The sequence below is a fragment of the Salvia hispanica genome, chromosome 5 (assembly GCF_029641045.1).
Source record: "Salvia hispanica isolate PSC_SH4W2 chromosome 5, Shi_PSC_v1, whole genome shotgun sequence".
Classification (NCBI taxonomy): Eukaryota; Viridiplantae; Streptophyta; class Magnoliopsida; order Lamiales; family Lamiaceae; genus Salvia; species Salvia hispanica.
The window spans coordinates 41,719,076-41,745,016 of NC_142696.1; the positions used below are offsets into that span (position 1 = coordinate 41,719,076).

Here is a 25,941-nt window from a genome sequence, read left to right on the forward strand (position 1 = left end):
TATTATTGGACGATTGCTTTTTTTAAAAAAAATTTATATTTTTATTACAGTACTAAGTAGTACTCCTACTAGTATTGAAGTTCTATCAATTTTGACATGGCACTGATGTGACAATTTAAAATTATTTTTCTTAGTACACCATTATATATATACTCCATAACATAACAGATCGAGCTGATGGAGAAGTAAATAAGATTCAGTTTCATGCATATAACACAACACCAATGAATATCTCTTGTCTTACCAAATGATCAATATTGCCGGTGAAAAAATTCGTAAATGTTAAGATTTACTTGTTTATAAATATCACCCCTAACTCAATGTGGCCACCCCTATACCTCTTAAAAGTATAACCGATCTAAAGATTCTGTGCCTTTGAAAAAGTCAGAATATAATGTGGGCAAGTCAGTGTTTCTTCTTCCTCCCAGCACTGGCTTTTGTTGGAGATGTGATGATGTTCGCGAAAATGGTGACGATAAGCACCACTGAAATTAGTGAACCGTATTTCGCCAACAGCATCTGCACACATGGATACAACAAGATCAAAAGAAGGAAATGTTGAAGTATAGGCTGCAATTTTCCAAAATTATGAAAATGGTAGAAAATTTAAAGCTCTAATGCCGACATATTCACTATCAAGAAAGATATGCTTAGCACATGACATGTAAAACCAATATCCGTGTAATGTATTCGAGAGCACATTGCTTCTAAAATTTGTCTAATAGGCATATATCAACAATCCTCCAAGATGTATTTGAATTAGTATGAGGAAAGAAAGTTGTTACCTTTGCCTGAAAGCATTAGCACATCCCAAAATGATGATGATACATAAGAAGATAAAAACCAAGTTAGTATCATAGGAAATCACCAACGATAGTGTATTGAAAAATAAAGCTTCATTACAATTTGAAATTTGTTCTCAGCAGCTGATTCAGATAGAATCCTCAATGGTAGAATAGGAGTTGAATACGCTTCCTGTGTAAAAAATAATCAGATCAAACAAACCTTTACAAGAACTGTTTCTGATAAATTCAATTTTGAAGAGAGCATACCTGTAGTTTCGACTTTGTGGGAACACGGTAAGTGATCAAAGCAGGCGTCCCATAGTACACCGTTTTCACCTTCGACTCCAATTCAAATGAATGAGACACAAGGGAACCACTGAGATAAAATGGAAACAACCCTCGAATCAGTAAAAAGAAAAGTTTGACGAATAAACTGTTGACATATGCAGTAAGTTCTACACGTTAGAGACTTACACATCAAGCTTTTCCCAAGTCTTGGATGTATTTCCAATGACTGTGTCGAAAACCTCTTCAGCCCAATTATCATCATAGAGTGCAACATCATAGGCAGGTCTGCATCAATGTTACACATCCTATTATTTTCTAGATGATTCAATGTCTCAATCAGGTGTACATCATAAGGCTCAACAAATTTCTGGTTATTGTAAGAACAAAATATCCCTAATCTTTACAAACAAAACAACTGGAGATTTTATTAGGTTGGACATTGTTCTTGGAGTGTCAAGCAGCAAAACTGCATCATCTAACTAATGAGCTATGACGAAATTGTAAACATAAAGGATACACATACACCTCAAACCAATTAATGAGTAAGGGAATACATTCAGGTTGCCAAAATCCATGTCGAAATGATGAAATTTGAGAAGTAAATAAAAAATTAAAAGTAACTTAACATGATCAATTGATTTGCATAAATAAGATTTTCTCAAGATCCAATTCTTTTTTTCCGAATTCTCTTAGCCAAAGATTAATTTTGTGAATTTTGGAAACAAAGTATAAGAGCAACTATTGATTTGATTTTCGATAACATCTTTATCTCTTCTTTTTCATTATATCAACAGCATTTATAACAGTTTCGAATGCAAACTAACGTCGTCTAGAATCTAGATTCACCAAAATAAGAAAAACAAATTCAACAGCAATAAAAATGCAGCTTATAAATCCATCATATAAACAAACAAAGATTAGAAAATTTACAGAGTATATAACAAAAGGATCAGCAACAAGAAATGCTAAAACAGGCGCAATTTCAGCAATCAATCACCAAATTGAAAAAAAAAATGAGCGCACGTTCATACACAAACTCTTAGAAGAAAGGCAAGTGAGAGAAGAGGGGATTACTCGGATCCAGCGTTATAAATGTCGACGGAGACGGATAACCGCTCCAAATCCGAATTCACCTTCGTGCGAGAAACTCTTTTATGAGCCACGATAAACGGTGAATTTGCAGATTCCGCTAAAGTTAAACAAAGAATTGAGATCGCGCATGCGACGGCCACGATCGGAGACGTGAAATAGTTCGCCATTGATTCTTCAATTTCAAACTGTATTCCTTCGTTTTTCTGAGGGAGATTTCACTGTCAGTCGTCAGACTTGTACGGACAGGTCGGCATCAAGTCCATTTTCTATTTTATATCGTTTGAAATGGACCAAGCCCAATACTGTAACTATGGGCCTGAATGGCCCAGTAGTTCTCTACGTGATCTTGGTGTATTAATTTTATTAATTTAATAAATTAAAGCATTAGGTGCTAGGCGAGATTTTGTTATTTTGGGAAATTTGTATTAAATTTGTTGGTTAATTCGATTAAGTATTTCTATCCCTTTGTGAAACAAGGTCAATCCTCAATGAATGCTAATTAATGGACGAAATGACATGACTAATATACTCATAATATGTTAATCTATAGGTGATTTATTCACAACAAAATACACTAAAAGTGGATTCAGTTACCTGTGCATTAAATTTGTTATTGGATGTAATAAATAGTTAAAATAGAAAAAAATAAAGGAAAAAAGAAATAATAACATAGATGAGAGTCCTTTTTATATTATATTACTTTCTCTTCACTTTAACTATTTATTAATATCATTTTCTTAAAATAAGTGCGAAAAAAATGTTTCAGTAGGATAGATGGAGCAATTATTTTGAAAACGGTATTTGAAAATGGAGTATATATTTCTTCCACATCAATGAACATGTAAGTTTTGCTCTAAAAGTGGACATCTTAGTTGATTATGACCAAGTCAATAATCTGGCTAAATTGCATCAATCAAACAAAAGCATGATAACATGATATATAGTAATTTTCATGAATTTAAAGAATAAAACGAACCAATTGCTTTGCAAAAAAAAGAAGTCATAAATTAAAGAATAAAACAACCAATTGCTACTTTGTACCGTATATACAAGACAATTTTATGATCTTAAAAAAAGGATTACATACATGAAAGATGAGGTCTTACATGAAAGATAAGAACCTATTCGGCTAGCTTCGGATGACGCCTAAAAACCCTAATTAGGGCTCTTAACTTTTGATAATTAAGAAGCCATAAATTAGATTTAGGCAAGTCATCCTTGGCTACCAAATAAGGCTCTTCATCTTCATACAAGGCCTCTCTTCCTGTATAATCTCTTAAGTTTTCCTCTTACAATTTCTCACTAAGAATACCCCCATATATATACAAAAATGTGGAGATCGGAAAAGGTGACAGAGATGAGATTCTAAATGGATTGTGCATGGGTGAATAAGCCAGCTATGTGATCAGTTGACTTTCCTTCAAATCTTTGTCACTCTTTTCTTTCTTGATAATTCAGTTGCATCTTAGTGGTTCCAGAATATAGAAATCATTCACATCTTTATGTGCTAGTAATTTCATGCTTTTATTTGTGGGCTATTTAGGAAAAAATCGTGATTCATTTATAGTAACTTTATTCCCGCAAAATTTAAACATATAGTACTAAGAATGTGATCAAATATAAACTCTAAATATTGTACAAACTCCAAACTATGATCTGGACTGTTAAAAAATATCAATAAATGACAAAATAACAGAAACATAAAATATCAACACAGTGACAAAGTTAGACACCATGTTGACATTGTGTGTTGACACCAAAATATTGAAATTTTATACTGTGTTGACACTATGTTGAAAAGTTTAGAGTTTGTATAATATATGAGTTTGCATTTTATCACTACCATATAGTACCATATGTTAAATTTGCACACTACTAAACCTAAAATTAAGTACAATTAATCCATAACACTTATTATTCTTATTTGAAAATATGCACACACTTAATATACCCGCACATGAAATATGAGTATTCCTTATCGAACAGCTATATCAATTCAACATTCTATCATTGTATGGACCATCTAATTAAATATTCCCACTGTTTTGTAAAGACGAAATACTTCAGATAAGCATATTCTAAGTTGACCTTATACATAATATAGAAAATATTTATTTATTTATTTCATGCTCGCATGAAATGGACTAGAGCCTAAACCATATTAGCTATGAACCAATCCCAAATCGAAAACTGTGTATATAAGAATAATTAGAAGATAGGAAAATATTGAAAACTCTGTGTATATAAGAATAATTCATTACTGAAAACACAATCAGATAAGAAAAAACACAAATGTCACAATTACTTGAAAATATTCTAGTATGACCGAATTGTCAAGCGCTGATTTGGTTCTGGTTTGACTAGAATATAATGATTGATTTGTAAATCATTTAAAGTGAAAATAGCGACAAAGTCAAAAGATTTTAAATTTAAATATAATTCAAAAACAAAATTAGGTCTAATAACTTTGAATTATTTTTAAGAATGATTTCTTAATAAGATAACATCTTTTCAATAATGATTTATTCATTATCTTTGGTTTGACTGCATGATTATACTTTTAGGCTTGAATTGATGAGGTATTGCCAAGTAGTATTTGGGATAACATCTTTATGAATTTTTTAACAGTATTCCAAGCTTCTTTATGCAAAAGTTGAAACTATATGGCACTTGCCATTTTGCATCTTTCCTACTTCGCATGCGATGCTTGGAAATGTTCTCACTTTAAATCTTTTTGTTGCCAACTTACAATGTCAACAATGTGAGATCAATATATGTAGGGTTGTATTAGGTGCGATATCCCCTTTTATGTCATAACCAAGATCAAATTTGAACCGTATGATCGAAAAAGTGAATGTATATAGGGTTGTATTAGGTGCGATATCACCATTTTATATGGAGTAATAATCGAGATCAAATTTGGACAGTATGATTGGAAAAATCGATATGCGAGATTAACCCAGTGATTTGAAATACTTACAACAATATAGTTTGTGTTGAACTGTTGATACAACAACATAAAGTAAATTTTGGTAAAATTCAATTATCGTCTTTTGTCTCCCTCTCCTTCCTTGCTAAAAACGAATTGGCATCATCAACAATTTAAAATAAATTTCACCGCAACAATGAATTATACTCCCTCCGTCCACGAATAAGAGTCTCGTTTTTCCATTTTGGTCCGTCCACGAATAATGTTAACCTGTGTATGCTAAATGATAATCTTGCTGAGGAGGATGCAAACCATGTGGAAGCCACGTCTGATTCTAGTATGAAACGTGGCAAAATCATTCCCAGCTGGAAAGACATTCTGATGAAAGAAAGAATCAATTTGGATAAGAGCTAACTCAAGAGACAGCTCATCAGCTGCTCAGATCTTTGTTCTCTCTCTTGTTTGTTGCTTGCAGAACATTGTCGGGCATATGTGTCCATATTCTAGTATGTTCTAAGCTTCACTATATATGTAGGATTGAGGTGTATTGCACCTGTAACTTCACGAATGATCAGTCAATTCAATGAAATCAAATATTGATATTCTAAGCTTAGCTTCTCTTTGTGCTTTATTCATGTATCCCCTGCTTTCCTATTATGGTATCAGAGCCTAGGTTAATCCTAGGTTCTGTAGCCTCTTGCTTTTCTTTTCTTTGATCGTTTCTTTCTGCAAAAATGGCTGAAGCAGAGAACTCTTCAAATACTAATGGAAGTGGTGCTGATTCAGCCTACACCACTGTCCCTTTCTTATCTCAAAGCCATCCTATAGCTATTAAGCTCAATGGCACCAATTTTCTTGTCTGGAAACAATAAATCATGACCACCATTAGGGGTTATGAGCTTGAGTCATATCTTATGGAGGATCAAGTCATACCTCCTAAAATGATTGAAGGAGCAGGAGGCTCGTCCAGACCGAATCCAGCCTATCTCGCTTGGCGCAGGCAAGATCAACTGCTTGCTAGTTGGATCCAATCTTCTCTTACTGAGAACATCATGGTTCTCATGGTAGGTCTAAATACCACTCATCAGATTTGGAAAGCTCTGGAGACAAATTTTGCAAACCAATGCAGAGCCAAAGTAATGCAACACAAGTCTCAACTTCAGGCTATCAAAAAGGACACTCTTTCAATGAGTGATTATCTCAACAAAGTTAAAGGCATCTGTGATGTACTAGCTGCTTCGGGTTGCAGTGTGCCGGAGGAGGATCAAATTCTCTATATCCTTGGAGGCCTAAGTCATGATTATGACCCAGTTATTGTTATGATTACTGCTAGAACTGACACTTGGAGTGTGCAGGATGCTTCAACCTTACTTCTCAGCTTTGAAGCTAGATTGGAGGATGATAACCCCAAATTTTCAAAAACCAATGTTGATGGTTCAGCTCCTTCAGCAAATCTGACTCATACCTCTGGAATAAAGAGGGACAACCACCCTCCACAGTCAAGGAATGAAGGTGGTCGAGGAGCTGGTTTTGGTGGCTTTAGGGGCAGAGGCAGAAACTTCAGAGGGAGAGGCAGACTTATATGTCAGTTATGTCAAAAACCTGGCCATACTTCTGAAAGATGCTGGTATCGTTTTGAACAATCCTTCATGCCATCGCAGAATTTTCAGCAACGACCCCCACCTCAACACTCACACCAGCCTCCACCATGAAGCTCTATGACTCCTTCAGCCAATGTTGCTCACACCAGAGGTGCTCCTAATTATTACTCTCCATCTGAGTTCACCACTGATAACTCATCCTCTTGGTACCCAGACTCTGGGGCTACCCATCACATCTCCAATGATCTTGCCAACCTCAACACTGCATCGGAATTTCATGGAGGTACTGCTCTACATCTTGGTGATAATTCTGGAGTTAAAATTGCTCATATTGGTAACTCATCAGTCTATAGTTCTTCTCACAACTCATCATCTAGCCTTTTTCTTCTCAAAAATCTTCTTCATGTGCCTAATATTTCCAAAAATATCCTTAGTGTTTCTCACTTTGCTAAGGATAACCATGTGTTTTTTGAATTTCATCCTACCTATTGCCTTGTGAAGGACCAGGAATCCAAGGAGGTCATTCTGCAGGGCACCCTTGAAAATGGTCTTTACAAGATCCTTCTGCACAAATTTGATCTTATCGTTCCTGATTCAATCAAAGCTTCTTCAATCAAGGATTCTTCATCCAATGTCTGTTCAATTTCTCAGCCATCCAGTTTTAGTGCTTCTTGTAATATTTCCTCTAGTCTAGATCTTTGGCATAGAAGACTTGGCCATTGTGCCTTACCCACTGTAAAAAAGATCTTGCTAAAGTGTAATATCCCTCATTATTCAATGAAAAATGACAATCTTTGCCACTCTTGTTGTGTCTCCAAAAGTCATAAGTTACCATATTCACCATCTGATACCATTTACTCATCACCGCTGGAACTTATTCACTCGGATCTATGGGGTCCGGCTCCTGTCACATCTAGAAATGGCTTTAGATATTATGTCAATTTTGTTGATCAATTTAGTCGTTTCACTTGGTTCTATCTCCTCAAAACTAAGGATGAGCTTACTGCTGTATTCAAACATTTCAAATCATTTGTTGAAACTCAGTTTGGTTCCAAAATAAAATCACTTCAAAGTGACTGGGGTGGAGAATATAGGGGCCTTACTTCATTTCTCACTCAAGAAGGTATTCATCATCGTGTTTCTTGTCCCTACACACCGCAACAGAACGGCATGGCTGAAAAGAAGCACAGACACATTGTTGAGATGGGTCTTGCTCTCCTCGATCAGTCTGGTCTTCTTTCCTATTTTTGGGATGATTCTTTTGCAACTGCTGTTTATCTCATCAATAGGCTTCCCTCTCCCATCATCAATGACTCCTCACCATATGAAAAGCTCTACAAATCCTTGCCTAACTATCATGATCTGAAAACATTTGGCTGTTTATGTTATCCACACCTTAGACCTCTCAACAAGTCCAAACTTGAGTTTAGGTCTGCTTCTGCCACCTTCATAGGTTATAGCTCATCTCATAAAGGTTACAAAGCACTTTTAGGTAATGGAAAAGTCATAATTACAAGGGATTTAGTTTTTGATGAATCTATTTTTCCTCATAAATCTATCCTGCCTTTCAATCTCAGGTCTCTTCACATATCCACCAAGTTCCTCTCACTTCCACTCCTACACCCACTGATCATGCTCCTAGCATTCCTCAATCAGTTTCTTATCCCTCTTCTCTTCCTATTTCCACTGATGATGCTTACAATAATCAAAATTCTACCAATTCCACTCCAACCATCAACACTCCTATTTTACCTTTGATCACAGAACCTGCTTCCTCTGCTGATACTTCATCCTCTCCTGTTGGTACTTCATCTTCTCCTGCCATTCCTATTCTCTCTCATTCACCTACTCATTCCCCCCCTCCTGCCCTAGTCAGACAACACCATATGGTAACCAGGGCTCAGCGAGGCATCTACAAACCTAAAGCACTCACTGCCAAAACCCATTCTCATTCCTCCATCAAGCCTGATGAGCTCCATCTAATCATCCCTCATCCACCTAAGTTTGCAATTGCTATTCCCGTGTGGAGATGTGCTATGACTGATGAGTTTCTTGCTTTATTGAGAAATAAGACTTGGACACTCACTTTTCTTCCTCCCGGAAAGAATCTCATTGGTTGTACATGGATTTTTCGGATTAAGAAACATGCTGACGGATCAGTGGCTAGGCACAAAGCTAGGTTGGTTGCCCAAGGCTTTTCTCAAGAAGTTGGCTTTGATTTTACTGAAACTTTTAGCCCTGTAGTGAAGCCTATCACTATACGAATCATGTTGAGCATGGCTGTTTCATCTGGCTGGTCTATACGCCATCTTGATGTTAACAACGCATTCTTGAATGGGGATCTGAAAGAGGAAATATATATGCGTCAGCCTCCTGGATTTGAGCAGGGTGCTCCAGGTATGGTTTGAAAACTTTCTAAAGCCATATATGGTCTCAAGCAGGCATCGCGAGCTTGGTTTATCACCATTCGTTCAGCACTCTTGAATCTTGGTTTTATTCAGTCCAAGGCAGATAACTCATTGTTCTTCCTCAACTCAAAATCTGAAACTATCTATTTGTTGTTGTATGTGGACGATATGCTTATTACTGGAAATTCCCCCTCTGGCATTCAGCGTGTGATCAACCAACTTCATAACCAATTTGCTCTCAAAGATCTTGGAGAGGTTAAACATTTTCTGGGTATCGAAGTATCTAAAACCTCTCAGGGCCTTCACTTATCTCAAGCTTCCTATATCAAGGAGATTCTAAAGAAGGTGAAGATGGAGGCTGCCAATACTTCCCCTACTCCTATGGTTTCTGATCTTAAGCTGAGCAAATTTGAAGGTGAACCAACAGTTGATGGAAAACTATATCGTAGTGTTGTTGGGGCTCACGAGGCCAGAATTGAGTTACTCCGTCAACAAAGTTAGTCAGTTCATGTCTTGTCCTTTGGACCACCATTGGAAAGCTGTCAAGCGGATCCTTCGCTATCTAGTTGGCTCAACTGATTTAGGGATTCATATAACTGCTTCTTCATCCACTCTTTCTGGTTTTTCTGATTCTGATTGGGCCTCTGACGTTGATGATCGCCGCTCAACCTCAGGTTACTGTGTGTACTATGGTGACAACCTAATTTCTTGGTGTGCTAAAAAGCAGAAAGTAGTATCGAGGTCCAGCACCGAGGCGGAATATCGCAGCTTGGCTCTTCTTGTTTCTGAAATCACTTGGATTCAGTCATTGCTATCCGAATTGGGTCGACATCCTAAGGCTTCCCCTGTTATTTGGATTGATAATTTAAGCACCATAGCATTGGCATCAAATCCAGTCCTTCATTCTCGGACCAAACACATTGAACTTGATCTTCATTTTGTTCGAGATAAGGTTGCAGCTAATCAACTAGACCTTCGACATGTTCCATCCCTCGACCAAGTTGCAGATATTCTAACAAAACCTCTGAGTCACCAATTCTTCGCGAGGCTCCGCAACAAGCTCCGCGTCTGTTCCCTAGCCTCCCTTGAATTGAGGGGAGGTGTTAACCTGTGTATGCTAAATGATAATCTTGCTGAGGAGGATGCAAACCATGTGGAAGCCACGTCTGATTCTAGTATGAAACGTGGCAAAATCATTCCCAGCTGGAAAGACATTCTGATGAAAGAAAGAACCAATTTGGATAAGAGCTAACTCAAGAGACAGCTCATCAGCTGCTCAGATCTTTGTTCTCTCTCTTGTTTGTTGCTTGCAGAACATTGTCGGGCATATGTGTCCATATTCTAGTATGTTCTAAGCTTCACTATATATGTAGGATTGAGGTGTATTGCACCTGTAACTTCACGAATGATCAGTCAATTCAATGAAATCAAATATTGATATTCTAAGCTTAGCTTCTCTTTGTGCGTTATTCATGTATCCCCTGCTTTCCTATTAAATAAGAGTCCCGGTTCATAATTACCATAAATGGTAAAGAGACCCCACATTCCACTAACTCATTCCACTCGCATATCATTTAAAACTAATATATACAAGTGAGACCCTTATTCCACTAACTTTCTTCCATTCACTTTTCTTAACATTTCTTAAAACCCGCATCATTTAAAAATGGGACTCTTAATCATGGATGGAGGGAGTATTTCAGTACCGATTTGACATAATTCCGCACAGCAATGAATCATACTTCAGTACGAATGAAACATAATATCCAGTTGTGATACAGTATGATTTATTATGTGCTGAAAATACAATGGATATTTACATATTCCATTTGTTGTGCCATGTAAACATATGCAATTATGATTTCTTTTGAACCAAATGACACCAACGATGCAACCATTTCAACAAAATTTCCTAGTAGGCATACTTAATAGTTTTAATTATTGTTTTCAATTGTTTCAAATAACAACCCATATATGAACTTTATTGGAGTATTAAATAAAATTTTTATCTAATAAATTAGAGTGATACTACTTTGCTTTTCGTTGACAGGTTTTGACTGTTAGTTTTGTATCTTGGACCTTTTTCTTGCCAATTTGATGGTTTGGACCACTGTTAGGCTGTGTTTGGTAATCAGAATTCAACTCATGGAATTGGAATTGGAGGCTTGAATTCCAAATTTGTTGTTTAGTATTAGAAATATATGTAGATTTGGAATTGAATTGTAATTCCAAAATTTTGAATTCCATAATTTCAATTCCAAAATTTTAGATGAAGAATTCCAAATCCAACATCTCAATTCTACGGGTCAAATTGAAAAAGCGCGGATCCTAACTGGGTCAAAAACAAAAAACGGGTCAAACAACATTCTCGCTTCCTCTCTCCCTCTCCTCCCCCCTCTCTCTCTCTGCGACGGAAACCCTCCCCTCTCTGGAGAGCTTTCTTCATCTAACAACAATCGATCAGGTATTATTAGTCATCAAAAATTTGTTATTCTTATTGTGTTTGTGCTTGATTTTGTTTCAGTTTTGCCAATTTTTTCAAATTTCTATTTTTTAAGATCTGTCAAATTTTTTTTCATATTGATTGTAGTTACAAGCCATCTCCGTTGTCTTCTTCCTCTTGATCACCTTCTTGATTGCAAACTCCACGAAAGTGTACTTTTCTGGGCTCTGTTCATAAAAACTCTTGAGGATTCTTATTCTTACTTACATTCCTCGTTTCCTATTTTTATTCATAAAAACTCTCTTAGCTATTGTTATTTATTGGGAAAATTCATAGAATAGTTATGAAATTTAGTTAAATTAATTATGAGGAATTGAGGATTGAATTTGTATGGGAAGATTTTGAAATTAGCATTTGGCATGGATATTTAGCTATGTTTGCTGCCCAACTTGTGATTCTGACTCATTCCAATATCTTTTTTATTACTTTCTTAATTGTTGTAGATGGCCTCTGATTCACAAGCAAAAGAAAAATCAAAATATATCACTTGGACTATTGAGATGGATAAAGTCCTCACACGGAGCTTGTTTCATTGAACACATGAATCAAGGAAACAAGCTAGATTGAAAATTTGCTTGGAAGTCTACCTCTTGGACGGCTGCTATACACGCGCTTATGGTAAATCTGAATATCAAAGTTGATAAAAACAATATACAAGCTCACTTAAAAGACTTGGGAGAAACACTATGATATCTTGTATTCACTATTAGTATCATGCAATTCTGGCAACCCAATCACGTGGGATTACACAGCGGGTAGACTTATGGTTCATGACGAAAATGTGTGGAATGAAAGATTAAAGGTAAGTTTATGTCTTTATGATTTCATTAATCTACTTTGAGTGTTTTGGATAAATTGAGTTTTGATTTTTGATATTTTTATCTTGTAATGGAATTCAGAAGTTATGAGTTTAGTTTTTAGTTGGATTAATGGTTTTTGCAGCTTGGGTTTGTGTTCATTCAACTGAATTAATTGATTATTGATGGAATTTTGGATTATTTGGTTGTCTTGCTAGCATAAGTTTGATGTTTATCTTCTGAAAATGAACAGTTCCTTACTCATATTTCTGTTTTTCTACAATGAGTCACTTGATTTATATCAGGAACCTCTTATGGTGCAACAGAAAATGATGGACCCCCAAGAAATTTTAGCAGCATTGAAGACAATTGAATTAGATGAGATGCATATGATTAAGGCTCTGGATTTGATGATGCACGATAGCATATTATTCCATACATTTGTTGGAATACCAGTAGAGATGAAATACAAGTGGCTAAAAGTGCAACTTGATAAGTGAGGTTGGTTAGGATTGCAGAATCATAAAAACTTGATGAATATAAATGGTGCAGATTATGAATGGGGGATGGCAGTTAAGTATGAATGCATTCATACATACTTATATGGAGCAGTTAATATTTGTAAGGCAAGACAAGGAGGAATCGAGTTGAGCTTCTCAATGTCTAAGGCTAGTTTTGACTTTTGTAGATGTGTTTAACAAACACTTATGCATCAATAGTTATTTGTAACTTTCTGTTTATTTTTCAACTATTCTCCAACGAAGGAGAAAATACAAAGTTGGAAGCTCTATCAAACATGTTGTGTGAACGCTTTATTTGGAGTTTACTACGCATATTCTAGCTTAATTACATAAGTTTCAGTTTGATTTGCTACTTGGTGTTGTGTGTGCGTACCAGTTCTAAGTCAATATCAATTATTTGAGATATTAAATAAAATATTTGAAATTATAATACAATTCTATATCAATTCCATAATTACACCAAACAAAGGAATTGGAATTGAATTACAATTCTTTATCAATTCTTTAACTATACCAAACAAAGGATTTGGAATTACTTCCAATTCAATTCTATAGAATTCCAATTCCAATTCAATTCCAATTCCGTGTACCAAATGGAGCCATATGGTACAATGGAGCCATAGTTATACATCAAATATTTTGGTATGAATCCATTTCATAGCATGTTAAAATGATATGCGTTAAATTTATTTTTCTATATTCCAATCCACTATATATAATGTCTAGTGGGCAAAGAATAATTGCACAAAAGATAGTATTCGGTTCCAATGGTTGGTCTAGTGTAATTATATGTGATTCATGGCCTAAGCCCACCTTGATCAATTGATTTCTAAATAACCTTCTAGGACATTAAGCACCCCCTATAAATAGATAATTAGATAATACTCCATGTATTGTCATATTATCTGGTAATCTAAATAGGCTATCGAAAGTTTAGAATTGCCTTAATCAGGACAAATTTGTAAAGAGTGTTTGACTTCCACAATGCCAAAACTCTTTTCCACTTTATCGAGCTTCTAAGCGTTCCAAAAATCTTTAGTGAGACTTGAATTTGAAAGATGGGTAAATATCAATTACACATGACCAAATATATATAAAAAAAAGTTTAAAAATATGGATTTGGATTTAGATATTGGTACGATGTTACACATTTTTTGTGTAAATATTTTTGCTGATGATGATTGTATGTGCATTTAATAACTTATACTACTAGAAATTATGTTATATGTTTATCGTGTCTTTAAAAATTACGTACTTATATTTATATATGAAGTACTACTAGTTTTTCATATTAGAAATTAATAAAGATATATGGAGTAATTTGTTAGATCGATTATTAAGTGGGATTTTGGTAATTGTATTATTAAATGCGAAATATTATCATGCTTCCATCTCAAAGTCGTAAACCAGATCTACTGCTGATTATTTTATAAAACATAATCTGATTTTTATAGTAGGCTTTATTTAACGATGACAAAAACATTATTTGGTTCCTCATGGTTTTCGAAACGATGGATCGACTAGCTTGTTGTCAGCGTTTAGTTGTTGCTAAGGTGTAACTTTAGGTGTAACTTTAAAGCGATGTATATCGGATTCATAATTGTATATTGCACAAACCATGTTGCCAATTAATTGCATCCTGAATTTGTCTATTACACTTAATGCACAACCCACAATTTTTTTTCATTCCCCCAAAACCACATTGATAGCAACCTTTTCCGTCTATTAACAAGACCAAAACAAATAAAACTCTTCTTCTTATTTTAAAGGGATACTCCGTCAGCCCGCGAATAGGAGTTCTGTTTTCCATTTTAGTCCGTCCACAAATAAGAGTCTCGGTTCACTTTTACCGTAGGTGGTAATAGGATCCCACCTTCCACTAACTCATTCCACTCACATTTCATTTAAAACTAATATATACAAGTGGAACCTCTGTTCCACTAACTTTTTTCCATTCATTTTTTTTAACATTTCTTAAAATTCGTGCCACCAAGAAATGAGACTCCTAATGACGGACGGAGGGAGTATTTATTATTTAAATTATAACTTTCAAATTTCAATTGACATATGTCAATCTTATAACTTTTGAAATTAAAATATTATAATCATAACTATTCAACTTTTTGCAATTATCTCAAGTCAAAATCAAATAAAAATAATAATTAATGTCACAATAAAACAATATTGTGACATTTAATTTGTTTACTATATAAAGTGGCAATTGGCGCCCGTCAATGCAATTTGTATCTTAATTTAAATTCGTATTTTATTTACTGCATCGCTACACACGTGTGGATGCATGTGGAGTATGAAACGATAGATATTAAAACTAATAGTAGATGAGTTGACGTAACTTGCATTAACAGAATGAGATATTCTAGTTTCATGTGGTTTTCAGCGTAACTGAAATTCCAGTTCGACAAAAACAATTAATAGAAAACAGCAATTTTATTAATTATGAATCATACAACGAATTGGATTATCTGCCCAAATTAAACCACAATAAATTGATCACACAACGTACATATTCTCACAAATGCAAATTAGTGGAGTAATAAATAAAGCTTACATATGTATAGAAAAGAGTATGAAATTCAAGCTGGGATTTTCCTTGATTGGTTGGCGGAGATGATAGTGAGGAATAAATAAACAAAAAATCCCATAAATCCAAGAACTACAGAAACAACTCCTCTGTTGCAAAATTTCCCAAAATGGTCACAAATCGGCATCCAACCGGAGCGTGAGTTTCCATATTTCCCCACATACGCAATCCCCATCGCCGCCCCTAATCCGGCCATCAACAATACCGTAACAATCTGATGAAAATAAGGTAATTAAAAATGTTATATAAATGGTGAAATTAATATTTACTATAGTATAATTAAAACGACGTTGTTTAAGTGTACCAAGTCATGGAGGAACAAGCCGAAGTAGTGAGCCGAGTGCACGGCCTTTCTCCCCATCAATAACACCACAATCAGTGACAAGATTGCCAATGCAGATGCAACGATATTTGCAAATGCATAAAACCTGAAATATAATAATGTCATATAACAAAATGGAATATTTTTATAAAAAATACTATAGTATAGTTGGTATACTGGGTTTGAATAATACTTGAAAGCCGGAGAATAGGAGTATCGGGCGTCGACTTGGATGCCGTAGACGACCTTCACTTGCTTGTTAGTGATCATAATACATGCTGCAGAGAGAGTTGTTGCAATGGCCAAAATTCTGAGCAATATTTGAATTTTGTGAGATTTTGAAGATGCTATGGAGTTTGCCATTATAAATACTATGTATTAATGTATATATATTGTTTCTCTCTGGATGAAGAAAGAAATGGAAACTATGGGGTGTATTTATATAGCACTTAATTGGGTTGGTAATTTGGAGATATGTACTAATTAAAATTAGAGATATTGGGGGATTAATTATTGGAACAGAAAAAATGGAAGAAATGGAATGGAATTTGTTGTATTTTTTCTGTGGATATATAAGAAGTATGAATGTTTCAACCTAGTAACCTACCTAGCCAAAATTTATAGACCCAATTTTGTTTCAATACTAATTACATATAATGTATCTTGACTTGGATTATAAATATTTAAATTATTTAAAGAGTAAATTTTTCGGAACAAGAATAAAGAGAAAAAAAAGATTACATTTTAATTATCTAACTTTTTGAAAGTATTATGTACTTATGTGCCATCGAAACGATGTGACTATAGTAACCAATTATGTGTAACTTGAAAATGATTTGATTTTGATTTGAACACGCATCACCAACTTACACATTACGTGATGAAATTTTTTATCCTTAAAAGTAAAAATAATTTCACAACAAATTCAATGTATTTATGGCATTAATATCGCCAATGGTGTAAGCCCAAAACCTTTAAGGGTCTCGTTACTTGTCTCTCAAACTTTCATACTGATTTTAGAAAGTTAGTTCGAAATTAACCTTTTTTTTAATGCTTGTGGTGGTATGTGTTTAGCAAGGTTTAATATTCAAAAATTTACTCATCGACGTCGTTGATATCCTTTTAATTACTAGCTTAAGTTTTGACGTGAAAATTATAGAAAGATTTTAATTCAAAAAATAGTTCATTTGTAATTTGTAAATAAAATTTATATGTCAATGCAAAAAATAATCAAAATTATAATTATAATTACTAATTATAATAAAGATTTTTTAAATTTAATTAGATTAAGATAAATGTACCTTATATATCAATGCACGCAAGTTTTTGCCGTTAATATCACGTGGGTTGTCGTCATTAGTTTTCCGTGGTTAAGTTGTGGAGTCCATTGATTAGTATTATAATAAAAAAAAATACTATTATTGTACCGATACAAAATTATCAATACGAGACGTCTTTCACACCTATTTGGATCACATTCCATAATAACCATGCGGAAAAAAAATTCATGTGAACATATTCAATTTGGTTTTTGTTAGAATCTTATATTTTGTGAAAAAAAAATACTCCACTAGTTTAAATCGAGAGAGTTACATTGAATTTAATGTTTTAAGATATTTTTAATGAAAGGGAAAGTGATTATTTTTAATTTTATATAATTGTATTTAAATTTTTTTAAAATACAATACTAATATCCTTATAATATGTAATAACATTACAAAATGGTTGTGATGATATTCGTGTTATTTGATATATGTGCTTTCATTTTTTTTTTTAATCTTAAATCTTATAATAGGAGTAGGTCTTAGTTTTATACATTAGAGGATCAATTTCATCCTAAAGCGAGACAACAATTAAGAAAAAAAAATACTACCGGTTATTGAATTGGAGTGAATGGACGTGATTAATTTTGAAAAAAAAAATCATATAAAATTAATTCCAAAAGGAATGTTAAATAATTTATTTTACACTACCCTTTCATTCCAAAATTATATTTACCTAAATAGGACAAAATATTGCTATCAATCTACTTTCGAACATTTTTGTGGTAATTAAATCAAACCAAGTAATTGTCGTGCATTTAATAACTACTAGTACTAATTAAAATGTTAGGCTTATGAGCCTGTCTTGCTTCCTTTTATTTGCTCTTAATGTCCCATTACATAAAGTCTTATTGGCTCTCATGGCTGGCCAGAGCCTCGAGGCATCAAAATAAATTAGTTTGTCAATATTTTCTTTTATTATAGTACGTAGTATTATTATTTTTCATTTAACAAATTAGAGAAATGAGATTCAATATTTTGCCACTTATCTCAATATTATTATCGGGCACATATTTTAAGAAAAAAGTGTCTGAGTGTGTTATAAATAAATATTGTAGTGGATGTTGGGATCCACTTTTAATTGAGTATCCAATAAATAAATATTGTAGTGGATGTTGGGACCCACTTTTAACACTTTATTATTAGTTTAGTGGATGTTGGGACCCACTTTTAACACTTTGTAGGTATTTTTTATTAATTTATCTCAATCGGGACTTCTAAAGCGGGACGGAGGAAGTATATATTTAGGGTTGTTACAAAAAAACTAGTAATGTTATTTCTTATCTTTAGACTGTTTATTTATACATCAATAGCGAAATAAGTTTCATGTTAGTAATACTCCCTCCGTCCCACAAAAATATGAACAATGGATATGACACGAGAATTAAGATTAAATTGATAGCATAACTTTTCAAAAATGAAATGCACATATTTTTATGAGACGGATGAAAATGGAAAATACACATATTTTATGGGACGGAGGTGGTATAAAATATGGACAAAGAAATAATAGGAGTAGTACAATTTATAGACGTAAATCGGGGACTTAAATGTTTGGATGGTCTTCTCATCAAAGCTGTCTCCTTTCATCCGATTGCACATTAGTATTTAATATTTATAATTTCATTCTAGATTCATATAAATATGTATATATATGCATAAGAGTTACTTATAATAACAATAATCGTGTAAAAATTACGAAATACGAATAATGCATTTCTATAATGTACAATAATGCTTTCTTATGTCAATGTTTCATTTTGTTGTTGAATGTTTCTATTTTATTCGAAGAAGATCAATGTTTTATCATCATCGATGTTATCTCCGATCCCTATATATATAAATGTGGATGAAATCCAAAATATAAAACCAAACATCAAGAACATGTGTGAATCTATCCGAAATTAGTTAAGTGATTACCTAAGTTAATTAGTGTAGTTGGTCCGAGCAAGCTGTTTTTTGCTCTCCCTGACACTGACATATGAGATGTGAAATTAGGTTTGTCTTAACTCGTAATTATATGGTGATGTTCAAATAATTATGGAAATGCCATAACAACAAGGATGTCAATTATTACGACGATGGAGTGCATTTAGTTTGTAAGACGTTTCTCTTCTACCCAATAAGTAGGGCGTTTGAGTCATCATCATAGATGAAAAACCATTATTGATCAACTTAAAAAAATATCAATTATTATGAAATCATACTATATCAAAATTCATAAAACTTATTAATAATTATAGCCCCCATTTTACTTAATATAACTCTCAAAAGAATAACTATACATTTGCTAATTAACCTTAAAGCTGGAAGACTTCACATTAAGATGAGAGGCTATTCAACATGAGAACTCTCTCTTCTCATTCCTCTCTATTTCCACATAAAAATCCAATTCTCCATCTTTCTCTGTAACTTATTTTCTATCTTTACTTTAATGATAATTTGTTGAATATTTAATGTAAATTTGAAGCAAATTCATACCGTATAAAAAATATGGAGAGCATCAATTTAGCAAATTATAACCCGGAAGACATTACTTTTGTTTCTACGCCAGATGATTAATTTATTTTGTGGATAAATAGATGTTGAATGTGCAATCTGTACAACACAATCAACAAGTTTTTGGCATGAATTTACATGTGATGTGGGTTTTGATAACCCATTTATCAGCATCTACAACATGACATGTATGTACAAATATATACAAAACAACCAAATTAGGGAAATCATCGAACCAAGGTCGTTACTGACTGATATCGAAATACTTTGGATTCGAGGGGTAGTCGTATTCCACTTGCAACTGCATCATCAAATTCAGTCACTCGTTATAACAAGAGCTCCATACATGGAAAAACGAGATAAAAGCTAGCTAACATAGACTATCAAGGCATGTTTCGGAGAATCTAGCAGCACAAAGCATTCATGCCAAACAAGAAATCACCCAGAATTTAAATCATAGAAAGCATGTATAGTATCTGCAGATTTTTGCCATATCAACATGCAAACCAATCATATATAGATCATCATAGACAGCATTAATCTATATAGATCAAACAGACAACTCACATGGCAGTAACGCGCTTTTGTTTTGGTTGGTAGTAATATATCCAGATAATGAGCATCGACAGATATGCAATGTAAGACAGTATGGTTCAACTAAGTTTTGGAAGGAAAATGCCAAGACAAGGTTACGAACTTACGATACATAAGAAACCTTATCCACAGGGCAGGCTTTCACTCGTTCTGTATTACTACTATGATAATTTAATATTGCAATAAAGAAATGCACATACCTTGCCCTCGTCAGAATCTGAATGGCGCTGAGGGAACACAACTCTCATCTCATTGTACAAGTAAAATCTGCGTTCTCCTTGACTGTCCATATTGTCACTTGACGGTAGGGGGGATGCACCAGATTTAGATTTCATACAATTTTTTAAGCTCTTCTTCGAGTGGGGGCAAACGAAACGGAGATGTAAGGCATACCGCAGAACACCAGAACCTGTAGTATTCTTATTAACCTCTGGGTGGCAACATACAGGTTTACTTTCTTTTTCACCAGACAAACCGAAAGCAATGTTATCTATATTCCTGCAATTATTCTCTAACAAGCTGCATGCATCAGTACAAAGTGCCCTCTGCTCTAAGGAATCACCTGATACCGAAAACGTGGGGACTGATCCCTCATTTGTTGCACCAGTGTCTCTCTGCCCACCTCTATCCACAGCCAAAGTGGCCTTTTGCCTCAGAAAAGTCTATAAGTTGAAAGAGAACACATTAGATATCGAGCAACTGTTGGTCAAGTGAAAATGATCTGACATCATTCTTAATATATGTTTTAACATTGATCAGGACAGCAAACAGAAGGGAGAATACAGTAGCCCTTGTAGCTAAGATAAGTAAACAAATCACTAACCAACAGCTGATACCTAGGAAAATATGAGGAGAAAAAAGGAAAAAACAAAAATAGTCCTTTTCTGAAGAAAAAAATTGAATCAACAGATACTGCTGTTGTAGAGGAAGTAAGGAGCAGCAAAGAAGACCTTTTGGTTTTCATAAGCTTCAAACCCACCTTTGTGCCAGCTGGCATATCACTCAAATCATAGTTGCAGAAGAATGTATGAATTGGTGTTCTTTCCGGATTGCTTAGGACCTGCATTGAAGCTCTCTTGTTAAAGGTAAATTTGCTAACTCAAATGGAAGTGTGACCATCACATTTGAGAAACTACGAGCCAAAGTTTCAAGCACTAAACCCTAGAATGCAATATGCTGGAATATCTGCTAGAAAAAAATGCCATTTTGGATATTAGATATCGCCATGTCACATAAATACCAATCTAGAACCACAATGAAGATAGGTTATTCTTTTCAGATAACCTATCAAAATGCAAAACATATCAAACAGGCAATAGCTATAAAATATTGAAAACATTAAGTATCAAAAATAAAAATTCATCATGTATGTATATGCATCTTAAAGAGTCCATGGTCAGAATACAATTCAAAAGAACAAAATGATAGAGATGCAGACAGAGAGAATACCAATTGCAACCGGCCCTTCATAGGTATTTTCAATCGAGCTTTGTCATCAGAGGAGCCATTCTCACTGAGGCTTCTCTTCAATATTGGGCTTTCACATTTGTTTGAAGATGAATGCCCAGGAAGATCTATAGATGAGTAGTATAGTAAGTAATTATCACCATCAACACTAGTTACAGAAAATGGAAGTTTCTGGGGATGAGGTGAGAATTTTCCTCCGGTAATATTCAGTACTGCAAGGAAACCATCAATTTTCTGCACAAGATAAGTGACAAAGTCATGTGAAATTCAGACAGCGTTCAGACTATATTAGATCAGATATTCAGATTTATGAGAATCAGTAGTATCAGGGAACAAAACACACCTGGTTGGAAATTCCGGAAGCCAACCTACCAGATAACAGTGATTCCTCAAATGAACCAACTAACGACCTTCTGACTGATAACCCGCTCAGGGATCTACCGAATTTTGCATTTTGAGAAGTAGACTTTTTATTATGGCTGTGAATGGATATCAAACTTTCCGGTGATAATTGATCAAAGTTCAACGAGAAATATTCATCATCGCCAGGCCCTCTGCTTGTCATGATGACATTCTCATCCCTATGAGACGACATAAAGCTCGAGATAGTTCCTTCAAGAGACTGTTCAACGTCTTTAAAGGTTATACAGCTCTCGTCAGACTCTCGTTTGGGATCCCTAGATCCTCGAGAATTTCTTATTCTCCCATAAAATCTCGGTCCAAGAGGCGATAGAGACAATGGAGTGGAGACAAAAGCATCCCGTGATATACTCACTGCTCTATCCTTAGAGGGTGTTTCAATTTTTCCATTAGAACATGTAAGACCATTGTATGATGAGAGGAGATTCTGAGATATACATCCATGATTACTGAACAAGGGCCCATCGGTGATGATCCTGCAGTTGGCATCACAATCTTCTTCAGATGGACTAGGTATAGACCAATTAGGAGGACTGCCATGGTCCAAGTTACATATGTGAGCTTTCTTATTCTCTTTCACGGTAACCCTGTAACTACCACCTCTTAAGTGGAAATCCTCGGGGTAGAATGTGTTCCCAATTTCCAGACGCTCGCCCCTAAATCCATCAGGCAGAACCATGCCATTCAAAGGCGACAGTAGTCTTTTCCTAACCATTGCACTCGGGTTATCATTTGTATTGCAAGTTACACTATTTCCATTAGACAAATGAGTGCTATCAGGATGCTTGTCTTCATACTGATTGACACAGTTAATCAGATTGTTAGGCTGAAAACCCACAATCCTCGAAGCAGGAGTCTGAACGTTCTTGCCACCATGACGCAACAAGAAGCTAGTATTGTCTATGGACTCAATCCTCATTTTTTGCAAATTGGGCACACCATCTTGATGCAAACTAACTGTACCACATTCCTTTGCTTGATCTCCAAATGAAGAGCAAGAGCTCGGAAAGTCATTAGTCATCCGATTGTTACACGGCCTAATGTACCTCTCACTCACACCAAAGCTTCCTGCAGCTCCAAACCGCGAGGCTATCTGCATCATTGAGCTCACCGAAGTTGACACTTCGTCAACTACGTTTCCTGATGGAACTTGAGGCAAGCCCATGATTGTTTTACTCTTTACTCAACCCCCACAACCTCTAATTTGATGTACTAACTACCTAGCAATAGAGTGAAACTGATAAACTAAATAGCAGTCTTTATCCTCTTAAGAGAAAACTAGGAAACCAATAACCTGATATCACTAAAAGGCCGAAGAACGTGCTTATCATATTCTTCAGTTTCCAAGAACTGCAAACATTATTCCTACATAAACTTCAATTATATGGCTAAACGGCTATCTATCTATCCACCCGCCGCAAGGCCATCCCCGATGTTGTCCCTTCAAATAGCCCAGCAGCCAAACTCAGACGCAAAGCAAAATAAGAAGCAGAACATGTAGCATAGTATGCATTGCCTTCTCTATCATACAAGGAGAAAAACCACGAAATCATTTATTCACTCAGCAGAATCTCTACCTATCCTGCAAAGAAGCAAGGAGGGCTGATTAATCATGTAATTTATTTACTGAATGACAACTAAATAGAGACAAAAACAGGAATTTCAACTCAATTTTTCTAGTGCAAAAGGTACCAATATAGTATAGTACATATTCTTATCAGATTTCCTCAAAGAGACCTAACAGTCATTTATCTTAAAATCAATCCAAAGCTCAATTGTAGACTGAAAGAGAAAGCATTATTTTGAACAACAGTAGAAATTATATACTCGAACAATTTAGGAAAAAAATCTCAACTTTTAGTGACTGCAGAAAGAGGAAACGATGACAATTAACCCCATAAAATTTTCAGGTAAGACCATCAGACATTCATTTGCAACAAATAAAATCAAGCTCCTATAAATGGCATACGATGCAAAATGGAAAAAAATTAAAAATAAAATAAAACCCCAGAAACTCAAAATGTCTGAAACGCAACCAGAAGTGATTAGAATCCAGTAAATATATCGAATTTGTGCAAAAAAACATGATGAAAAACCCACCAGTTGAAATTGCAAACTATCGGAAACCACGAAAACTTTGATTGGATGAACAAATTTACGAAAGGGGGTTTTATATTCGGGAAAGTAAAATGGAAACGGATAAAATGCAGTGAATCTTGCAATCACAAAATCTGGCAGCGGCGCCTCGCGTTTCTATCTGTTTCTTTCCTTTGTATAGAAATGTTCATTTGGGTAATGTATTCTGTATTCATATACATCTTCCTTCATTCAATAGATATATTATTTTAAAAATGCGTAATGTTTATAACTTACTACTAATTTAAATTAGTTAAAGTTGTCTTACGATATTATTTGGATAAGTTGAGATGCAGTGGATCCACATTTAAAAAATGTACTTATCATTTTATAAATAAATAAATAACACTTGCAAAATTTTTACTATTTCTGTACTTATCAATTTATATTAATCCCTCACCCTCATTTTTTTCATTTTCAGTTAAATTCCCCTATAATTTTCGCAGTAGACTCGTGGTTCACTTATACATAATCCATATAAACAAAAATTATGCAAAAGAATAAATAATAGAGTGTCTTTATAGTATCTAGTAGTACTAATCATTCATTCATAACATTATGCAATACTATATGATATCAAAATATTTTTCAAGCTGTACGGTATACTAGCTTTTTAAATCTCTTATGACCTGGAATTCAATTTAATATCTTCCTCCGAGCTATATTAATGGAGGTATTTTTTGCTGATACGGAAATTAAAAAAAAAGTGTATGATATATTAAATAAAAAGATAATAAAGTATTAGAGAAAAAAATAGAGATAATAAATTACTAGAGCGTTGGAAAATGTGTTACATTACTTTTTTCTAAAAAGGAAAGACTAAAGTTCAAAATTGCCCTTTAAATTGGTCATAAAAAAATATTTTAGTTCAAAGTTAACAATTCCATTAAAATTTAACGAGCAAACGTATTTTGACCAAAATTTGTGACTTAATTTTGAATCTAAATAACCTGATTAATCTGATTAAATATGGAGTATCAATCTGATTAATCTAATGATAAATAATAAGGTTAATCAGGTTAGATTCAAAATTAGTCGCTAATTCGGTAAAATCATGTTTGACCGTTAAGTTTTCAATTGAATTATTAACTTCGGATTAAAGCATATCATTTGGGACTAAAAGATAACAGCGTTAATGTATAGAACTAAAATTTTATTAGGACAAATATAATGGACCAATTTTGGACTTTACCAAGAGGAAATACAAGATATTATGTACAATACAAGATATGATGTTCAATATACATGGAAGCTACAATATTCTTATCAAATACTGTAGTACTAGTACTACTACTTAATTGGTATGCTTGTGCTCTATTATATATATTCTGAGTTGCGTGCACTTTGTATTTAATGATAACTAAAAGCAAGTAATTTTACAATATTCTCTCTATTATAAAAAAGCATTAACTATACTGTACTTTTTAATTCACTTGTGTGACAAATGCGTAAATATATTTGTATTTTATGAAATTCGGAATTAATTCATTAAATAGTAAACATATTACTATTTCTCTATTATAAAAAAGCATTGCCTAATTTAATGCTTAGATAGTTAGAAAGCAATCAAATCATTTTGTTTTAGACAAAAATGGATTACTCAGAATTGAAATATATTTTTTTTCTTTCGGAATGATTAATGGGTTGTACAATTG

The 25,941-nt window shown here is 34.1% G+C and overlaps 3 protein-coding genes across 8 annotated transcripts; all 3 read right to left on the reverse strand.

Moving 5' to 3' along the window:
* Positions 1 to 186: 186 nt before the first annotated feature.
* On the reverse strand, positions 187 to 3,432 carry LOC125190468 (uncharacterized). Of its 2 annotated transcripts, none has more exons than XR_016130623.1 (6): positions 3,272 to 3,432; positions 2,148 to 2,368; positions 1,260 to 1,358; positions 1,053 to 1,161; positions 786 to 975; positions 187 to 519 (listed from the first exon to the last, which is right to left on the reverse strand). XR_016130623.1 is itself a non-coding variant. In XM_048087787.2 (6 exons), the coding sequence occupies exons 1-6, from the start codon at positions 2,330 to 2,332 to the stop codon at positions 406 to 408; spliced, it is 585 nt and encodes a 194-aa protein (XP_047943744.1). In that variant the 5' UTR covers positions 2,333 to 3,432; the 3' UTR covers positions 187 to 405. The 2 variants fall into 2 exon arrangements, 1 of the variants encoding a protein (XP_047943744.1); XM_048087787.2 differs by having other exon boundaries at positions 786 to 791; positions 904 to 975; positions 2,148 to 3,432.
* An 11,921-nt stretch (positions 3,433 to 15,353) lies between these two features.
* On the reverse strand, positions 15,354 to 16,260 carry LOC125186161 (CASP-like protein 1F1). Its single transcript, XM_048082498.2, has 3 exons — positions 16,042 to 16,260; positions 15,831 to 15,954; positions 15,354 to 15,740 (listed from the first exon to the last, which is right to left on the reverse strand). The coding sequence occupies exons 1-3, from the start codon at positions 16,209 to 16,211 to the stop codon at positions 15,519 to 15,521; spliced, it is 516 nt and encodes a 171-aa protein (XP_047938455.1). The 5' UTR covers positions 16,212 to 16,260; the 3' UTR covers positions 15,354 to 15,518.
* Positions 16,261 to 19,725: 3,465 nt separating this feature from the next.
* LOC125188243 (uncharacterized) lies at positions 19,726 to 24,482 on the reverse strand. 5 transcript variants are annotated; one of them, XM_048085008.2, is made up of 7 exons: positions 24,251 to 24,481; positions 22,074 to 23,732; positions 21,713 to 21,964; positions 21,243 to 21,323; positions 20,826 to 20,925; positions 20,464 to 20,672; positions 19,726 to 19,970 (listed from the first exon to the last, which is right to left on the reverse strand). In XM_048085008.2, exons 2-7 carry the CDS (start codon positions 23,313 to 23,315, stop codon positions 19,914 to 19,916), a joined length of 1,941 nt encoding a protein of 646 aa, XP_047940965.1. In that variant the 5' UTR covers positions 23,316 to 23,732; positions 24,251 to 24,481; the 3' UTR covers positions 19,726 to 19,913. The 5 variants fall into 5 exon arrangements, 4 of the variants coding, with proteins under 4 accessions (XP_047940965.1, XP_047940963.1, XP_047940962.1 ...); XM_048085006.2 differs by having other exon boundaries at positions 20,464 to 20,925; positions 22,074 to 23,727; positions 24,251 to 24,482; XM_048085005.2 differs by having other exon boundaries at positions 20,464 to 20,925; positions 24,251 to 24,482.
* Positions 24,483 to 25,941: the final 1,459 nt, after the last annotated feature.

Coding starts and splice junctions, on each gene's coding strand:
- LOC125190468 (XM_048087787.2), bottom strand. CDS start 2,332: ATGGCGAACTATTTCACGTCTCCGATCGTGGCCGTCGCATGCGCGATC. Junction 1,162..1,259: donor ACTTGGGAAAAGCTTGATGT/GTAAGTCTCTAA, acceptor ATTTTATCTCAG/TGGTTCCCTTGTGTCTCATT. Junction 976..1,052: donor CCACAAAGTCGAAACTACAG/GTATGCTCTCTT, acceptor TTTTTTACACAG/GAAGCGTATTCAACTCCTAT.
- LOC125186161 (XM_048082498.2), bottom strand. CDS start 16,211: ATGGCAAACTCCATAGCATCTTCAAAATCTCACAAAATTCAAATATTG. Junction 15,955..16,041: donor TCCTATTCTCCGGCTTTCAA/GTATTATTCAAA, acceptor ATTATATTTCAG/GTTTTATGCATTTGCAAATA. Junction 15,741..15,830: donor GCTTGTTCCTCCATGACTTG/GTACACTTAAAC, acceptor TATTTTCATCAG/ATTGTTACGGTATTGTTGAT.
- LOC125188243 (XM_048085006.2), bottom strand. CDS start 23,315: ATGGGCTTGCCTCAAGTTCCATCAGGAAACGTAGTTGACGAAGTGTCA. Junction 21,965..22,073: donor CTTCCGGAATTTCCAACCAG/GTGTGTTTTGTT, acceptor TATCTTGTGCAG/AAAATTGATGGTTTCCTTGC. Junction 21,324..21,712: donor TGAAGGGCCGGTTGCAATTG/GTATTCTCTCTG, acceptor GCTTCAATGCAG/GTCCTAAGCAATCCGGAAAG.